General features: G+C 42.5%; 1 protein-coding gene across 1 annotated transcript in view; it reads left to right on the top strand.

The window, feature by feature from the left end:
- Window positions 1–18,909, top strand: part of KSR2 (kinase suppressor of ras 2) — a 587,027-nt gene that overhangs the window by 108,994 nt on the left and 459,124 nt on the right. Inside the window, exons 2-3 of the mRNA XM_027865383.1 lie at window positions 2,714–2,854; window positions 15,335–15,485. Coding sequence (XP_027721184.1) covers window positions 2,714–2,854; window positions 15,335–15,485 — 292 coding nt within the window. The remainder of the gene's footprint in view (window positions 1–2,713; window positions 2,855–15,334; window positions 15,486–18,909) is intronic.

The following is an 18,909-nucleotide window of genomic DNA, read 5'->3' as shown; positions in this document are numbered from 1 at the left end:
TAAAACATTCTGTAAATTTTAAAGTACCATATACATGTAATCTCTTGTTTTTAAAGACATAGATAGTATGCTTATGTAAACTGCATGCATGTAAGGAGTGCTTCATGAACTGAAAGTTCTACATAAATTCTAGCTATTTTTTAGAGTTTCTCCAAAGTGGAATGGGCTACCTCAACCCAGTGGGGGTGGGGTGGGTTCTTCACTGAAGGTCTTCGAGCACAGGCCATATGCCCACTTGTTGGGGATGTTGGGGAGGGGATTCTCATTCAGGTATTGGTTGGACCAGATGCCTTCTGAAGGACTTTCCACCTCTAAGATTCTGTGATTCTGTTACATTCTATACTAGAGACAATGTGCCATAGTGAAAAGACTCCTGTATTTGGAGTCAGATGACCTGGAGAGTACTAGGAAAATTTAAGGATGGAGAAAGCCCTCATCATGACATATTTTTCTCCCCAAGGAAGCAAAGAGAGAGAGAGAGAGGAGTTCTGTAGTTTCGTCTTTTGGCATGGATGACTCCATTATTGAAACAGCCTCCATTTGGATTCCCTCTCCCCCAACCCCTCACCCTAGTTCTGCCTAGAAGATCTTTCATTATGTTCCCATTATCACCACTGTCCCCCTTTTTCCAGTACCAAACTGTAAGATAATGCAAGCCCATATGTGAGAACTATGTACTATGTTTTATTGCTTTGTATGGAACGTCATACTTAGCAACAGTTTATAATTTGGTGTACCAACCTTGGCATCCTCATTCTTCTCTATGTAAATCAGTAGACAGAGGGTACTTGGATATCAGAGGAATTCATTTGATCTCTCCTCTCCATGACTTGCTAATATAACAATAAAACTTTTCACTAACTTGTATCCAAACTTTGAGCAGGGAGTCTTTTTTTTTTTTTACTATGACCATTACTTCTAGGGCCTTCTTTGCATTGATTACCAGCAATTTAGCCTGTTCAGATCTTGCCAATTGTCTCCCCTTTCGATTGTGAGCTCCTTGAGGGTAGGGATTATCTTTTGCTTTTTTTTTGTATCCCCAGTGCTTGGCACAGTGCCTGGCAGTAGTAGGTACTTAAATGTTTATTGACTGAATTCAAGGACATGCATGGACTGAGGAGAGGTTGAAAACTGCTTACCTTTCCAAGGCATTAGATCTATGCTGTTTATTTTCTTCATGTAAGTAAAGAACCTTTATTCTCTTTTTTTCCCTGTTTGTTTTGGGCTGACTGCCCCTCCATTAGGTTGAATCTTATTCTGTCTTAAGTCCCTAATTCTAATGATAACCCAGTTAATTAAGCATTTATTAAGTACCTACTATGTACCAGTCACTACGATAAGTGCTGGGGATACTAGGAGAGGCAAAAGACGGTTCCTGCCCTCAAAGAACTCCCAGTCTAATAGCAGAGACAAAATACAAGCAACTATATACAAACAAGCTATAGACAGGATACATCACAGGTAATCAATACATGGAAGGGGTTAGAATTAAGAGGGATTGGGAAGGCTTACTGGGATTTGAAGGAATCTTGGGAAGCCAGGAAGTGGGAGGACAAGGATCCAGAATGGTTCCCAGGTTGGTCAGGCAAGGATAGTAGTGAATGGCATTATTGGAGGGAATACCCATAATCATGGCATCACAGGTCCATTCAAGTATTGTTTAGGTATGGCATAAGGTGCTTATCCAAACTTATTGTTTCCAAACTGCTTTCCAGTCTTCCCAGGAAGGCTTGTTGAATAAAAATTTTATTGTTCAGTCATTTCAATCGTGTCTGACTCTTGGTGACCCCATTTGGGATTTTCTTGGCAAAAATACCGGAGTAGTTTGCCATTTCCTTCTCCAGCTCATTTTCCAGATTAGGAAACTGAGGCAAACAAGGTCAAATGACTTGCCCAGGGTCACAAGCAAGTAAGCGTCCGAGGCCACATTTGAACTCAGAAAGGTGTATCTTCCTGACTCTAGTCTTAGCACTCTATTCACTGCACCGCCTGAATAAAGAATACTTTCTCACAATACTTTCTGTTTTGGGGTATATCCAACTCTGGACTGTGGTACCATTTCCTTTCATCTCTTACTTATCTAGTCTACTCTACTGATCAGCTTTTCTATTTTTATCCAAAGAGATATTTTTTAGCAACAAATTATAATATGTAAGTCTCCACATTATGCAATAGTTACACATCAAGTTACAAGTTAGGTCACTTTTTCAACTAAGGAACTGAGTTTGTTGTGAATTCTGAATGAATGTAGTCAGAGCCACCAAGACTTGACAGTATGAGATGGGATATGGCACCATATAAATTCATAGAATGAGGGACCAGAGGTTTCCCAGAACAAAAGGGGGACATAAGGGGCATGAGAGTAGTCTTTGATTATTTGAGGATGAATTGTACAGGAAGGCAGAAGAATTAGGAGCAATGGGGGAATGTAACAGAGAGGCAAACTGAGGCTTATTTTCAGCAAAAAAAACCACATTTCCAACAACCAGAGAGCCAAACACTGAATGAGAGGTAGTGAGTTCCTTCTCCTTGACATCTCTGAATTGCTCATGTTGTATTTGGAATTCTTACTCAATTATGGGTTGGAATGGAAGGAACTGAAGTCCCTCCTTGTTCTGAAATTCTATGATTCTGGATAGGATGGTGAAGAAGGAATGACATCTTCTTCCTGTGACAGCTCATCTGAAGCATATTATCTCTTCCCTCCCCACAGAGCAAGCTGGTTAAGTACTTCAGCCGCCAGCTGTCCTGCAAACGGAAAGTGGCCCTCCAGGAGCGCAATGCCAAGCTCGAAGGCTTCCCCCAGCTCCAGCACTGGTTCCGAATCGTCGATGTGCGAAAGGAAGTCATGGAGGTAAAAACCGGTCATTCATCCCCCACCACACTGAATGCTAGCCCCTTAACAATGTGACATGCTTATCAAATCTGGAGATGATCCAAAGCTAGGAGACATAGCCAATGCACCCCAAAGGACTATGACCAGCTAGAACATGGGAGTCGGCCGAGTAAGAGGAAATTAAACAGGGATAGATTGAAAATCTTGGTTTCATGGGGTTTCATGTTCAAAGAATTCATCTTTAAGTGGCCGATCTACTGAACCTATCTAGACTGGTCCACGAGTAGGGTCAAAAGATCTGGAAAGAAAGCAGTCGATCACTAAGCATTTATTTAGTGCCTTCTGTATATTAGGCACTGGAGATGCAAAGGCAAGATGAAATAGTCCATGCCCTGAAGTAGTTCGTGTTGTAGTAGAGAAGCTCCCTATCATGTTGGGGGAAATTTATGGGACACACAATGAGAAGCTGCTGGTGAGTTGTGGTTTATGTTGCTGGATGGGGATTCGCATGGAATCATAGAATTTAGAGCCGAAAGAGACCTCAGCAGCTGTCTAGTACAACCCTTACTTAAAAGCAAGCCCTTATTATAACATACTCGACAAGTGGTCATCTGACCTCTGCTTTAAAACCCTGAGGAAGGGGAAGCCAGTGTCTCTGGAGGCAGCCCGTTTCTCTGGAGGGCAGTTTTCATTGTAAGGAAGGCTTTCCTGATTCTAGCCGAAACTGGCTTCCTTGGGAATTCTCCTCATTGCCCTGGGGTCAAACAATTAGTCCAGGTCCTCTTCCATCTCAGAGACCCTTCAAATATTTGAACTCAGAGACCGTGCCCTGATTCTTCTCTCTCCCTGTTCTCTTAACCCATCCTTCTATGGCATGGAATCAACTCTTCCCTATCCTGATTGCCCTCTTCTGGCCACTCTCAGCTTGTTAATGTCCTTCTTCCAATGTGGCTGTGATCCTAGTCATGCCTTCCTTTGGTTTATGATGCCTTTCACTCATCAAAGGCTTTTACTTCCATTCTTCCACTTAATGTTCCCAACAGTGAGGGAGGCAGGGAAGGGATCATTATGCACATTGGACAGATGAGAAGAGCCTCAGGCAGGAGACACTCCGAGTTCAGCAGGATTCCCTTTACACCATCAGCAGCATTGTCCTGCTTTTGCCACTCTGCTAAATCCATGGCACTGTTAGAGTAGGGCAGCCTACTAGCCTAGTATATTAAAATTATTTCTTATTTAGATTGAAATCTCCAGGTGATATGATAGGCATCTCTCCTAGGGGTGGCAAGGTGGCTCAGTTGAGAGAGAGCTGGACCTGGGGTCAGGAAGATATAATTTCAAATCCGGCCTCAGATACTTCCTAACTTTGTGACCCTAGTCGAGTCACTTTACCTCTGTCTGCCTCAGTTTCCTCATCTGCAAAATGGGAATAATAATAATAAAAGCACCTACCTCCCAGGGTTGTTGTAAAGATAAAATGTAATTATATTTGTAAAGTGCTTTGCAAACCTTAAAGCACTATATAAATGCTAGCTATTATTATTATTAATAATAAATAATAATAAAAGGGCAGCTAGGTGGTGCAGTGGATAGACCTCCAGACTTGGAGTCCAAAAGACCTGAGTTTGAATCTTGCTTCAAAGGGCAGAGTGCAGAGGCACTATCATCTCCCTGTTCCTAGAAGCCAGGCCTTTCTTAATGCAGCCCAGGATCTCATCAGCTCTTTGTCTGCTATATCCCACTGGTGACTCATATTGAGTTTTTGTGTCCACTACCTCTCCCCCTTATTTTCAGAACAACCACTGCCTCACTGTGCCTCCCCCATCTTGTACTTGTGAAGTTGATTTTTTTTGAATATCCAAATGTAGGACTATATTTATCCCTATCGAAGTTCATCTTATTATATTCTACCCAATGTTCTAACTTGTCAAGATTCTTTTAGCTTCTGGCTGTCATCAGATATGTTAGCTCTCCTTCCCAGCTTCATGTCACCTGCAAATTCTCCCACTCTAGTCTATCCTCTACTCAGCTCTCAAATCTATCTTCCTAAAGCTAAGGTCCAACCGTGCCATTTCCCTACTCAATAAACCCCAGGGGCTCCTTATCGCCCCCAGGTTCCAATAGAAAATCCTCTGCTTGGCATTCAAAGCCCTTCACAGCATGACCCCTCTCTACCTTTCCTGTTTTCTTACATTTCACTGCCCTTCGTGTGTCTTGCAGACCAGTGACACTGGTCTCTTTGCTGTTTCTCTAAGAAGACACTGAATCACCAGGCTCTGGGCTTTGCAGTGGCTGTCCCCCATGACTGGAATTCTCTCCCTCCTCATTTCCACCTCCTTAGTTCCTTCAAGTCCCATCTAAAAATCTCACCTTCTACAGGCAACCTTTCCCAATCCTCTTTAATTCTAATGATTTTCCCTTGTTGATTATTTTCAATTTATCCTCTCTATAGATTGTTTGTACATAGCTGTTTGCGTGTTATCTCCTCCAGTAAGCTGTGAGCTCCCTGAAAGCAGGGACTAAATTTTGCCTTTCTTTGTGTTCTCCATGCTTAGCACATAGTAGGTGCTTAATAAATGTTTATTGATTGACTGATAGATAGAAAAATTAAACAGAACAGAGCCAAGATTCCTGGGGTACTCTACTGGAAACCTTCTGCCAAAGTGACATTCAACCATTAACAAATATTTGTGTCTGGCCAACCAAGGGGTTCTAAATATCTATATATCTCTCCATCTTCTCCACATGACTAGCATGAGATGCTTCCTCAAAAGCTTTGCTAGAATCTAGGGAAACTTATCCATGGCATTCTTCTCAACTACCAGTGTAGTAACTGTGAAAAAATGAAATGAAGTTAGTCTGGCATGACTTGCCAGAAGTCAGGTTGGCTTTTGGTAATCACTGCTTCCCTTTCTAGAGGTTAGCCAGTCTTTAATGAGCCATTCCAGAATTTTCTTAGGAACTGTAGCAGAATTTGCTTTAATACCAACACCACTTTCCTCTCCTAACCAGAAAAGAAGAGAAGCTGATTCTTCTTAGATTGCCCCTTTTCCCTCCCCCTGGGAGGCCATGGCATGTGACTTTGCCTTAGCCTACATCCTTACTACCTTGATCATTACTACCCCCAGGAGATTTGCCTGGAGCTCTCTGGCCTGGCTACCGCAAAGAGTTCACTCTTTAGCCAAGAGGTTAGCCAAAGTTAGCCTCTTTAGCCAAGAGATTCCCAGTTCATAGGATCATATCTTGGCTAATTTGGAGCTTATTTAAAACACAAATTACCTATAAAAGCCAGGCAGAAAGTTCAGTCTCCAAACCTGTGTGAATTCTGTTACACTAGTCAAGTTCACTGGTGAGTAGTTTGTAGTTTCTGTCCTTTTCCATCTTTGAAAAATTGGAGATAGTGCACTGGCCCTGGAGTCAGGAGGACCTGAATTCAAATCTGGCCTCAGACACTTGACACTTACTAGCTGTGTGACCTTGAGCATGTCATTTAACCCTTATTGCCTTGCAAAAAGAAAAGAAAAGAAAAGAAAAATTGGGACATTTCCCCTTCTCCATTCTTGTGCTTTTTCTCCCATTTTGTGTGTCAATAATCATTGAGAGTCACCCAGAAATCACAAAGACCAGTTCTATCAGGACTGGAGGATATATTTCACCTGGACCAGAAGAGTTGTTCGTAGGAAGCTAGGTGCTCCCCTACCAACTTACTTATCTTGGGTATAAGCTCCCTGTTAAGTTATTTCTGTTCAGTCATCTCCAATACAAAGGTTCTCTTTTCTCTTTGGCAGAGAAAATGAAGGCAAAGCACCCAGTGAGTGCTCCAGACTTTTCCCTCTGTGGTCAGTTAGCATAGTCCCATCTACCCCAACCAAAGGTCATATTCCTTCTCTGAAGCTCCTTTTCTCCCAATATAATGATGGCCCAGCTCCTTTTAGCTGCCTTCAGTTTCTCTCAGGACCTTGTCATGCTCTTATATTCATTCTCAGTTATCTACCTTTGATTTTGTCTTCTCTACATTTCTTTTTTAAACCCAAATTCGTTGGTGAGTTCCTTATGGGTCCACGTTGGTCTCTTCAGACAAGTGCCATTCTTTCTCCTTACTGGGATAGTTTCTCTTTGTGTCTTCAGATTTTCATTCTTGAGCAACTGATCTCCCAACCCTCCTAGGTCACCCTCCTCATGAGCATTTTAGTCCATTGGTGTGCTGTATACCTTTACTCTGAAAGCTTGGAAATCTTACAGAGAAGAGGAAGTGAAGAGATAAAGTGACTTGGCCAAGGTCACCCAGCTAGTAAGTGTCTGAGGCTGGATTGGAATGCAGGTCTTTTTGACTCCAGGTCAAGCACTCTGTGCACTGTGCCAGCTAGAACCTTTTGCTCCTCAACAATCTCCTCTCCACAGTGCTATCTGCCTCAGAGCATGCCCACCTCTGCCAGTGTCTTTCCTAGACCTCTTCATTCTTCATCCTTTTGTTACAGGTTACTCCTGTCTTGGACCAAGAGGCTGCTTTTTCTTGGGCACTGGCCACATGGTTTATTTCTTCATGGCAGTCAGCAGGTATAAGAGAAAGAATGTTGGGTTTGCAGTCAGACAACCTGCATTCAAATCCCAGATCTGCTGCTTTCTATCTCTTTGGCCTAAAAGAAGGTACCTCTCTGTGCCTCAGTTTCTTTATTTGCTAAATGAGGGGTTTGGACTAGGACAGATTCTTCCAGCTCTGTATCTATGATCATTTTATCTCTTAGGCTGCATCCTTGCCTCTCCAAGGTTGGCACTAGGAATTCTTGAAATCTGGGGTCAGATAGTCTTCTGTTAGGTTCGGTGACCTAGAATACATGTTGTTCCTATGTGCCTTGGGCCATTCATGACATTCACTGTCCCTTCAGGACTCAGTTCTACACCTACTATGAGATAAGAATCTGAGAGGCAGGATTAAATGAATAGAAAGAAGGCCAGCAGATTTTTGGCTTCCCCTTTTAGGGCCACATACAGGACTAGTTCTTTCTAGGAAAGTCCATTCCATGACACTGGAGTCCAATCATAATGGTCAACATCACTGAAACCCATTCTATAGGAGATGCCAAGGCCTGTGCCTTGGCACCCTTCACAGAAAAACACAATCACAATCCCAGACAAAAGCTCACCTTCCTGTAAGCTCATTAAATTGAAGGAGGCAGTATGGTATGTTGGAGAAGGTTATGGATTACCTGGGTTCAAACCTCACCTTTACCATACTTACTCTGTATAACCTTGGGAAAAGTTATTTTACCTCTCAGCTTCAGCTTCTTCAACTGTCAAGTGTGTGTGTGGACTAGACTAGATGGATTCTGAGGTCTCTTCCTCTCAATCTAAAGTTGATGTGGAGACACCCTCTTGACCAACTCCTTTCAGTCGTATAGCATTGTCAAATCTGTGTCAGGAACTGAAGTTACACTCACTGGCCTATAGTTTTCAGATCTGATTGTCTTCCCTTAAAATAAATCATAAAACACCTGCTCTTCTCCAAACCTTTCATGCTTTTTCCGTTCCCCAAAATCTTCTAAAGATCTCTGGCTTAGGCCTTTTCTTTCAGTATCTATGAGTTAGTTCATCTGGGATGGGTGGCTTGAACTCATGAAGGGCAGCGGTCTTTGTACTATCTAATTATCTTTGTTATCAACTTTCTGTGTTGTTGAGTCATTTTTCAGTTGTATCTGACTCTTTTTTATTAATTTATTTTGATTTGTCAACAATCACTTCCATATGCTTTTGAGTTTAAAATTTTTCTCCCCCTTCCTCCCCACCACCCTCCCCAAGAAGGCACACAATCTGATATAGGCTATACAAATACATTCCTATTAAACATATTTTCACATTAGTGATGTTGTAAGTAAGAATTAGAACCAATAGGATGTATCTGACTCTTTGTGATCCCTTTTGGGGTTGTCTTGGCAAAGATGTTGTTGTTGAGTTGTTTTTCGGTTATGTTTGACTCTCTGTGACCCAATTTGAGGTTTTCTTGGCTAAGATACTGGAGTAGTTTGCCATTTCCTTCTCCAGCTTATTTTACAGATGAGGAAACTGAGGCAAATAGGATGAAGTGACTCGCCCAGGGTTACACAATTAGTAAGTGTTTGAGGCCAGATTTGAATTCAAGAGGAGTCTTCCTGACTGTAGGCATGGTGCTCTATGCACTGCACCACCTTGCTGTCACTTCAACTCTCTGTTAGGTAAGTTACAGGAAGATTATTACCTCCTATTTTATAGATAAGAAAACTGAGATTCCCAGAATCATAGAATTTTGAGTTGGAAGATTCTTCGTTGGCCATATAGAACAAAACAAACCTCTCTAAAGCTCTGTGATTCTGGGAATCTTAGGGAAAAAATCCGCTCTACAGCATGTCTGGCTTGCCTGTGTTTGAATACTTCTAGTATGGGGAAGCCACTGTCTCCCGAAGTAGCTCAGTCTGCTTTGGGATAGACTCTGAAGTGAAGTTAACCCTCAGGGTCACAAAGCTAAGAAGTATCTGAGGATGGTTTCAAAGTCAGGTCTCTCGGTGCTACGTTCAGCATTCCCTTCACCACACCATATAGATGCTCATAGGAGACCATGCTGTAGTAAGCTCTATAAGGGCAAGAACCACATTTTGTTCATTCAATTAGTTGGCATAGTGAATAGGGCTCTGGGCCTGGGGTCAGGAAGACCTGAGTTCAAATCCAGCCTCAGACTGACTATGTGACACTGGGCAAATCACTTAACTTCTGTTTGCCTCAGTTTCCTCATCTGAAAAATAAAGGTAATAATATCTCCATATCTACCTGCTAGGGTTGTTGTGAGGATCAAATGAGAAAATATGTGTAAAGTGTTTAGCTCAGTGCCTGGTGCATAGTAGGTGCTATGTAAATGTTAGCTATCATCATCGTCACCATCATCATTACACAGGCATTTATTATGCATCTATTATATATCAGACATTGTGCTAGGTCTGGGGTTAGAAACACAAAAAAACAGTCTCTGCCTTTGGGGAGCTTATATTGTCCTAGAAGATCTTATGATCTATGGATCCCATCTAAATTTTGAATCTTCCTCAGTGACCAGGACAGGTGATCACTGAGCAGAGTAGGAGGAGTTCTTGCCCTTTTGGACCAAACTTAGTGGTTTGTATGTAATAGATGCTCATTGCAAGCTTAGTGAACCAAGATGGTTGAATCCAGCTGCATCATGATGCACTTCTCGTATATGGTCACAAGAGGGCAGAGCATTGCTATAAAATAGACCTGGGAAAAGGCTTTTCTTTATTCAGGATAAATTTCTGCTTGGTATGGAGAGACCCAGCTCTCTGCCTGATGGATTTGCAATACTACTTTGATAATCCAGGGTGGGCCAGGCTCTCACTCTATCTCTTAGGGCCTCAGTTTATTCATCTATAAATTGAGAGTGTTGGATGGGATAGACCCTGGGCTCCCTTCCAGCTCTAAATCTTTGATCCCAAAGCAGGCCAAGTGAATCCTCAAGAGGCCTGGCCCATACCTAGTTTCTAGGTATTTAAGCTGCTGTGATTGCCACCTCCCCCACCAGAATAGTTAACCTAGTTAGATGATTGTTATATAGGATACAGAGCTGAAGGGAACTAGGAGATCATGTAGCCCCATCTCCTCAATTTAAAGAGGGAAACTGAGGCTCACGGAGGGGGAAAGTCTTGCCTAAAGCTGAGAAGACCACCAGATTTCAATTTTAATTTATTTTTATTGGTATCTTTTGTGTTTACATTACCTCCATTACAGAATATCTCCCTCCTCCCTACTCCTACCCAGTTATTCTTTGTAACAAAAAGATATAAAAAAAGAGAAAAAAGACAATACAATAAAACTAACCAACATATCAACCTAACCTAATGGTACATGTGATATTCCATATCTGTAGTCCCCAACCAATCCCTGCAAAGAAGGAAGGGAGGGAGCACTCAATTTCAAGTTGGAGGCTCAGATTGGAATCCTATTGAGCTCTGCTACTTCATAGTCAAGTGACCTTGTGCAAGTCATTTCTCCCCCACTGGCCTTAGTCTTTTCTTCTGTAAAAGGAGGCTAGACCAAATGACCTGTAAGATCCCTTCCCATCCATCTTAATTGAATTCCCCCAAAGCACGTGAAGTACCTACTATGTGTTACCTGAACTAGCCCATCTACAGTGTTTCACCTTCCTTGTCCATGTCTTTGGGCAGCATCTTTCCATTGTGGGAATATATGTCCATTTCCCCTTTCTCATAGAATTTCCTGGTTTCTTTTAAGGCTCAGTCAGGTGTCACTTATCCTCATCCTCTTAGTTGCTAGTACTCTTCTCTCCCCTCAGAAGTTGCTTCGTATCTATTTTATATTTAATACATATTCTGTGTATGTGATATTCACCCCTATAGAATGTAAGCCCCTTTAGGATAGGGGCCGTTTTTAAAACACACATACACATACATGTACATATATATTTGTATGTCTAGTGTCCAGCCCAGTGCCTGGCATATAGTAGATGTATAGCACCTCTTCTTGGCTTACTCTCTCAACTCCCACAAGCACTGGCAGCTTGGGTTTCTAGAGGTCAGTGGCTACCCCTAATCTTTTCAGGGTTCTATGGATAACCTTGATAGTGTAGAGACTCTACTACTATTGGTCAAGAGCCCTCACATGCATTTGCTTTTGAGTGGGACATTGAAGATAGACAAGTTGTTAGTTTGCTTGCAGTACACAATGTGTGCTGCTTGGTGGATTCATTGCTTGGGATGGGTCAGGCAAGTTGCCCCTCTGGGCTATAGCTTACTGCAATGACCTCTGATTGCTGGGGAGCGGGGCGGGGCTCTGATGGTTCTTCTGCCCTTTCAAAGCTCAAAGAGTCATAACCTCATTTATTATGTCTCTGGATATTTATTCATCTAAGATCAGGAAAGAATAAACACAAGAAAAACAGGCACCATGTCTTCAGGGCCATATGACAGCTGAATGAGGAGATAAGGCAGCTAAAGCCACTGCCTTTCTTCCAACCTGGAGACAAAAAAAAGTTCTTCAAACAGCCACCTAAGTAGAGAGAAGGGCAAAAAAAGGTTGAGGGAACAATGTCTTGATCCTTTTATACTTGAACTCAGTTCCAGCTCCATCATTAGTCCTTCCATCTTTGGAGCCAATTAGAAAATTCCTCATCACTACACAGCACCATCTCCTTCAGTTACTCTTGGTTGGATCCCATGTGTTGGATTGAAATTAGGCAATATTCTACATATCCTAAGGAATTGTCCCTTATTGACCAATCCTCTAATTATAGATGCTTAGTCAATTAATAAACATTTATTAAGCACCTTCCCTGTGCTAGGCATTGTGCTAAGTTCTGGGGATACAAAGAAAGGTAAAAGACAGTTCCTGATCTCAAGAAGTTCAGTCTAATACTTAATAAGGGTTTCTTAAATGATTGAAGTTGAAAGGAGTACAAAGATAAAAAGAACATTCTTTTGGGGGAAAACAGAATTTGATTGGAATTGAGGCAAAGAAAAGGTGGATGAGGATTAGGACAAAGATTATGATCTCATGGAGCAACTAGGGATGCAGTGGATAGAGCTCTGGGCCTGGAGTCAAGAAGACCTAAGTTCAAATCTGGCTTCAGATACTTGTGTGGTCCTGTGTGAGTCCTGGGTGAGTCACTGGGTGAGTCACTTAACCTCTATCTAAATAAGTTTCCCAACTGTAAAATGGGGATTGCAATAACACTTATCTCTCAGGGTTGTTGTGAGGATCAAATGAGATATTAGTTGTAAAAGCACTTAGCCCAGTGCCTGTGTGATGTTTAAAAAGTTTGAGAGACATAATTTCTAGGTAATCAATTATTTTACTAATAATACTAGCATTTTATTAATATAAGAGGTCAGTGGCACTCTTGAGTGCCAAAGCCCACCTGGAGTCAGGAGGACCTGAGTTCAAATCTGGCCTCAGACACTTGACACTAGCTGTGTGACCTTGGGCAAGTCACTTAACCCCATTGCCTACAAAAAAATAATCATGGTGGTGGGCTCACAGTTTATATGCCCTTGGAAGAGTGGGTGTTCCTGAAGGTGGAAATCAATTCTGATTAGTTAACAATTAACAAGAGGATGAATATTACAATGAGAGGTGAGCCATATTTCAATGAGGGCCTTGAGGTATGTGACACTGAGCACCAAAATCTTGGTCAAAGAGATTTATCAATTTCCAGATTGCCTGTCTGACAAAAGGGAGAATCCACATTTCCCCAGACCTATCTGAGTAAACACAATGAGCAGGAATCCACCCATTCACCTAAACTTAGAATTTCTTTACTGGCTTTGATTAAATCTTAACCTGGGTAAGTCTTTGAGCAAGATTTCCCACTTTGATTGATTTCTGGATGAGGAAGTAGAAAAGGGGAAAAACCTTGGTCCTAATTCAATAACTAGTTATTAAATACAAGAGAGAAATAATCATTTCTCTCACCTGACTCATAATAGGTGCTTATGAATGCTTATTTCCTTTCCTCTGCCATATTCCTGTGAACTAAGTTCCTCTGACTCTGAGTCTAGTACTTTTTCTATGATGCCTTGCTTCTATGTTAGGGCCCTACTATGTGCAAGGGCCTGTTTATCACAAATGAAAATGACATAGTCCCTGCCCTCAAGCTGTTTGTACTCTATTGGGCAGGAAGTGGGATTGAGAGCCAACATGTATCTCAACAATGATGATGTGAAGAAGAATATGATAGGAGCAAAGGAGAAATCCAGAAAAAGGACATTTGGGGAGGGAGAGAGGCATCATTTTTTAGCCAGAAGAAGCAGGGGAGGTCCCATAGAGGAGACTATGAGCAATGGGGAGAAGTTGCAAAGAGCTGACTTAGTCTTGATGTCAGGGGAAATTTTCTTGGCAATGATGGCTGTCCTGAAGTGGAATGGGTAATGAGTTCTCCATCACTCGAGCTCTTCAGACAAAACTTGGAACACTTGACAGGGATATTGTTGAGAGGATTCTTGTTTAGGGATGGGTTGGATTAGATGACCTCTGAACTCCTTTCCAACTCTGAAATGCTGTGGTTCTGGGATGAGACTTGCCCGAAGTCATGGATAGCAGCAGCATAGTTCAGATAAAAAGAGTCCTGAACCTGGAGTCAAAATATCTGAGCTCAAATCCTGCACACTTGGTGCTTTTGTGACCCTGGACAAGTCACTTAACCTCTCTAGGGCTGTTTTTCTTATCTGAAAATTAGGGAGTTAAACTTGATGACCTTAGAAGTCTCCTCTAAATCTGTGATTGGTTCTATGTCTTCTCTTACTTGTAGGTATGAGAACCTCTGTCTCTTATGAGTAATCTGCCAGTCTTGCTTTCTGCTCTTCCCATGTATCAATCTTTTTCTCACCACACCATGAAGATCATAGGATCATAAATTTAAGGGGGCCATAGAGCTCATCTAGTTCAATCCCTGATTTTATAAGAGAGGGAATTAAGGCCCACAGACATCAAGGGATTTGTCCAAGTTCATGTGAATAGTATGGGGGCAGAGCTGGTATTCAAATCCAAGCTCTTTGCCTCCAAATCAAGTCTTATTTCAACTGTACAACATTGCACCCTTCCGGGTGTAGCAAGCACAGGCTTTGGAGCTACTCTCCCAACCTCTACTTGCACTGGCATGTCAGATACCCAGAGGGCAACAGATGTATCTCCCCTTAGGATTCTAGGGGTAGCCCTAAGATATTTTCTCTTGCTGTAGCTCCTGAAATTACTTAAAGTGGGGTGGAGTGATTTGATTGCCTGCTGTGATCCCTCCATCACACTTACATGTAGATTGATCATTTAATCAATGAGCACTTGTTAAATGCTTGCCAGATACTTTGCTAAATAGGGAGGGTATAAAGAAAGGCAAAAACACAATCTCTGCCCTTTCAGTACTTCTTTTTATAGAATTAGGCAGATTCAGTGATACTTACCTCAAATGATACAAGGAGATAACATGTATAAAGTGCTTTGCAAATTTTAAAGTGCTGAATAAATACAAGCTATTAGTAGTAGTAGTAGTAGTAGATGGAAGGTAGTCTTCAAATGAATGACTATTCATCGATCACCTACTCTGCACTAAGTCCTGTACCAAGCCCTTGAGTGATCCAAGAGCTGAACTGCATCCATGTCATGGTGACTGGAGCTTTTCCTCCAGGGTTCTGATGTTAGAGGGCGTTTGCTGTCCTTCAAAGTTTAGAAATGACACCCAGCTCCTAGTTAGCAAGAAGAGTTTAAAACCATAAGTTGCCAAATGGACTTCCTCTGAAGTGGCAAGCCCCTGGTCAACTTTTCCTTGGCCACGTCCTGCTTCCGCTTACCCAGCAATAATCATTCTGGCTTGTCCCGGATGTGATTTGTAATGCTTGTCTCCCCTGAGCACAAAGATTCCTAGTTATAGCTCTTTAAAAGAGAAGCATAAGATATGATCCCTGTAATCTACAAATTTGTAGTCTGGTTCTCCTATGCTCTCTCTTTGCTCCCAAGGAAATCACCCCGGGCCAGCTGAGCCTAGAGCAGCTTCTGGAGATGACGGATGAGCAGGTATCAGAAACAGTGGAGAAATATGGAGCCAACCCAGAGGAGTGCGCCCGTCTCAATGCCTCCCTCTCCTGCCTCCGGAACGTCCACATGGCAGGTGAGCCAGGGCCCTGAAGTGGTTCCCTTTTTCCTCCCTCTAAGGACAGAGGCCACGGTAGGTTTTTTTCTAGAAGGTCTATTGTGCTATTGATTCCCCTTTCTCCTCTGCCTTTAAATCCCAAGGTGAGATGAAGCAATGTTTGTCCTGTATGTGTGTACAGGGTAGGAGCAGAAAGAGAGGAGGAATTGGACTGGGAGCAGAGGCAAAAAAATCTGTTCCAAGTGGTCATTGTCACACTCAACACGCCCGGGTGGTGCTTGTTAAAGTCTACAGGGTATGCAATCCATCTGAGTCTCTAGGGTCCAGGTATACTATTGCTGGCATTCTCAGAGAAAGAGATCTCAGTACAAGTCACATACTTATCAGAGGTTTCAATGAAGGCACAGATGGAATGCTTGCAGATGACAAAGTTTGGAGGGATTGCTACCCTCCTGGATGGCCGGATTCAAAAAGTTCTTGACAGCAAGAATAAAGGGCTGAATTGAATAAGATGGGAAAGAAAGAAAGAGTTAGACAGTCATGTGTCTGAAAAAAGATTAGTGGATTGTGAGCTCAGGATGAACCAATGTGCCACCAAGAAAGCTAATGGGATCTTCCGCTTTATTAAGAGAGGAATAGTGTTCAGAAGTGATAGTCCTGTTGTACTCAGCTCTGGTCAGAGAATGGTTGGAATATTATGATGGATTTGGGACACTACAGTTTAGGATCATCATAAAGCTGGAGAGCACTAGAGGAGGATGGTCAGAATGGTAAAGGGTCTTGAGTCCATGCCATGGGAGGATCTGAAGATGTTTGCCTGGAGAAGGGAAGGCTTGGAGGTGGAGAGATACGATAGCTGTCCCCCAATATTTGAAAGGCTGACACGTGGAAGAGAGATTAGGCTTGTATTGTTTAGTCCCATAAGACAGAGTGAGGGGCAGTGGATAGAAGTTGCCAACAGTTGGATTTAAGTGGGCTGGAGATCAGGGAAAATTGCTTAACAAAGAGAGTTGTCCCAAAGTGGAATGGGCTGCCTCAGGAAGTAGTAGCTTCCCCTCTATGGAGGTCTTCAAGTAGAATCTGGTTTGCTTCTCAGATCCTTTTTAAGTCTGAGATTCTGTTATTTCCTTTCTTCAAGGGGAGACAGAATTGTCTGGATTTTTCCCCTGGGTTGTCTTAGTGATGCAAGGTGTACTACTCTCCTGGAGTTGTTACATATACCACCTTAGGGCTGAAGGGAGAGGAGGAAGACAGGAATCATCTCAAGGGGAAGAGAAAGGAAAGGAAAAGGAAGGCCTAAAAGCATTTATATAGTGCCCTACTACGTGCCAGGCATTGTGTTAAGCACCTTTTTTTGGTAACAAATATTATCTCATTTGATCCTCACAACAACCTTGGTGATGGTGGTGGGGTTAGAAGCTATTATTCTTCTTCCTATTTTGTAGTTAAGGAAACTGAGGCAAACAGAGGTTAAGTGACTTGCCCGGGTCACTCAGCTAGATTTCAAAACTACTTGGTGCATACAGGGTCAGGGTTATATTATAGTTTCTGCCCCACTCAGATCTTCAGTTCTGCCCTGGAGTCTTCAAGAAAGAGGCCGACCTTATCCTCCCTTCCTCTTCTGACTCCTTACCCTCTGGGATCTAGGGCAGCCCCTGCATGACTCTCAAGAATGAGGCCACGCTGTAATTAATGTCTGGTAGGATATGGCCTCATGTCCAAGCATGTGCTCCAGATAGCTACAATGGGGTCTGTGAACTTAACATTTTAAAAATAATAACTGTATTTCAATATAATTGATGTCATTCACAATCTTATTTTATGCATCTAAAAACGTGATGATGAGGAGGGCTGCATAGACCATTAGATTGCCGTAAGGGTTCGTGACAGAACAAAGGTGAAGACCCCTTGCTCTGATCTCATCGTGAGGTTCTAGGTTAAGTTATGGGTGGGGTCTGGGCCAAGTCTTGTTTCTCAGAACCAGTAGTAAGAGCAATAGTAATGGCTGATATTTTTATTCAATTTCATTTAGCAAGTACAAAGACCCTGATATGTTCTAGGTGTGGAGGTTGTTGTTGTGGTTTGTCCTTTGTTCTTGAGGGGGACTATCACCCCAGGGAGGTGATGGCATGACATGCAGGTGGATTGGATTTAAGCGATGGAGGGCTGTGCATAGTCACCAGCCTCACTGTCTTCTCTTGAGCCATCTGGGTCCAGTGGCCAGACATAGATCAGGACGACTGGAGATGGCCCTGGATGCAGTGGGAGACCTTGGCCTTTTTAAGCTAAGATCTTTCCCAGGTCTCAGTTTGTCTGAGGCAACGCCCATTCAATGATTAAGACTAGGTAAGAATGAGACAAAGAATGGTCTCTTTGACCTAGTCAAAAAAAAAATCAATCTGGAAGGGGAAAACCTCCAACTCAACTTTCTGGCCAAAACAGAAACAATTGCTATTTACACACACTCTGAGCTATCAGAACCAAAACAATGACCCAGTGAAGCTTGGGCTGGGACCTATTGTTGACCAATCAAGGAGAGCCAGAGTGATTTGGGTTTAAGGCATGGTCCACAATCAGAACCAAAACAATGACCCAGTGAAGCTTGGGCTGGGACCTATTGTTGACCAGTGAAGGAGAGCCAGAGTGATTTGGGTTTAAGGCATGGTCCACAAAAAAGAAATCTAGCCTGTAAACCCCAAGAAACCTTGCTAGGTTTCAGTGAACAAGATTAATATTCCTTTGGGCAGAGCACCTACAGGTAAGGGTATGACTCCTTGTGTGAACAGAGGGAGAGGAGAGAGAGGAGGGAGGGAGAGGAGGGAGAGGAGGGAGTAGAGGGAAGAAGGAAAGAAGGAAGGAAGGAAGGAGCTATTTTGCTCAACTGGAACTGGCCAATTAAGCTCCCAGTGGGGCAGCTATGACTACATGTTGTTGATTGTCCTTTATTCTAGAAGAGAACCATGATGTCAGGAAGGTGATAACAGACTCAAAAGGAAGAGTGAGGATTTCCAACTCTGGAGCTGGAAGGGATCTCAGAGGCCCTCTACTTTAATGATCTCATTTGAAAATGGGGAAACCAAGGCCCATAGAAATGAAGTGATTTGCCCAAAGTCACACCAATAAATGGAAGGCAGAGCTGGGATTTGAATTCAGAGCCCAAGACTCCCTCATTCAGCTGGGAAGTTCAGTGATCCTTCTACTGAACCATATTAACTCCCTTCAAACATCTTCTGGGGGAGACAACATTTATACAGATAAATATAAAGGATATACAACAAAAATTAACAAAAAAAATTGGAGGTAGTACTAACAACTGTGGGAGATCAGGAAAGGCCTCTCTCCTCTCCCCTCTTCCCTTATATTTATCTTATTCCATCTATCTATCTATCTATCTATCTATCTATCTATCTATCTATCTATCTATCTATCTATCTATCTATCT

This window comes from Vombatus ursinus, unplaced genomic scaffold (assembly GCF_900497805.2).
Source record: "Vombatus ursinus unplaced genomic scaffold, bare-nosed wombat genome assembly UNPS02001287.1, whole genome shotgun sequence".
Taxonomy (NCBI): domain Eukaryota; kingdom Metazoa; phylum Chordata; class Mammalia; order Diprotodontia; family Vombatidae; genus Vombatus; species Vombatus ursinus.
Note: the sequence above shows the minus strand (reverse complement) of the source record. Positions and strands in the feature narration are given on the sequence as shown.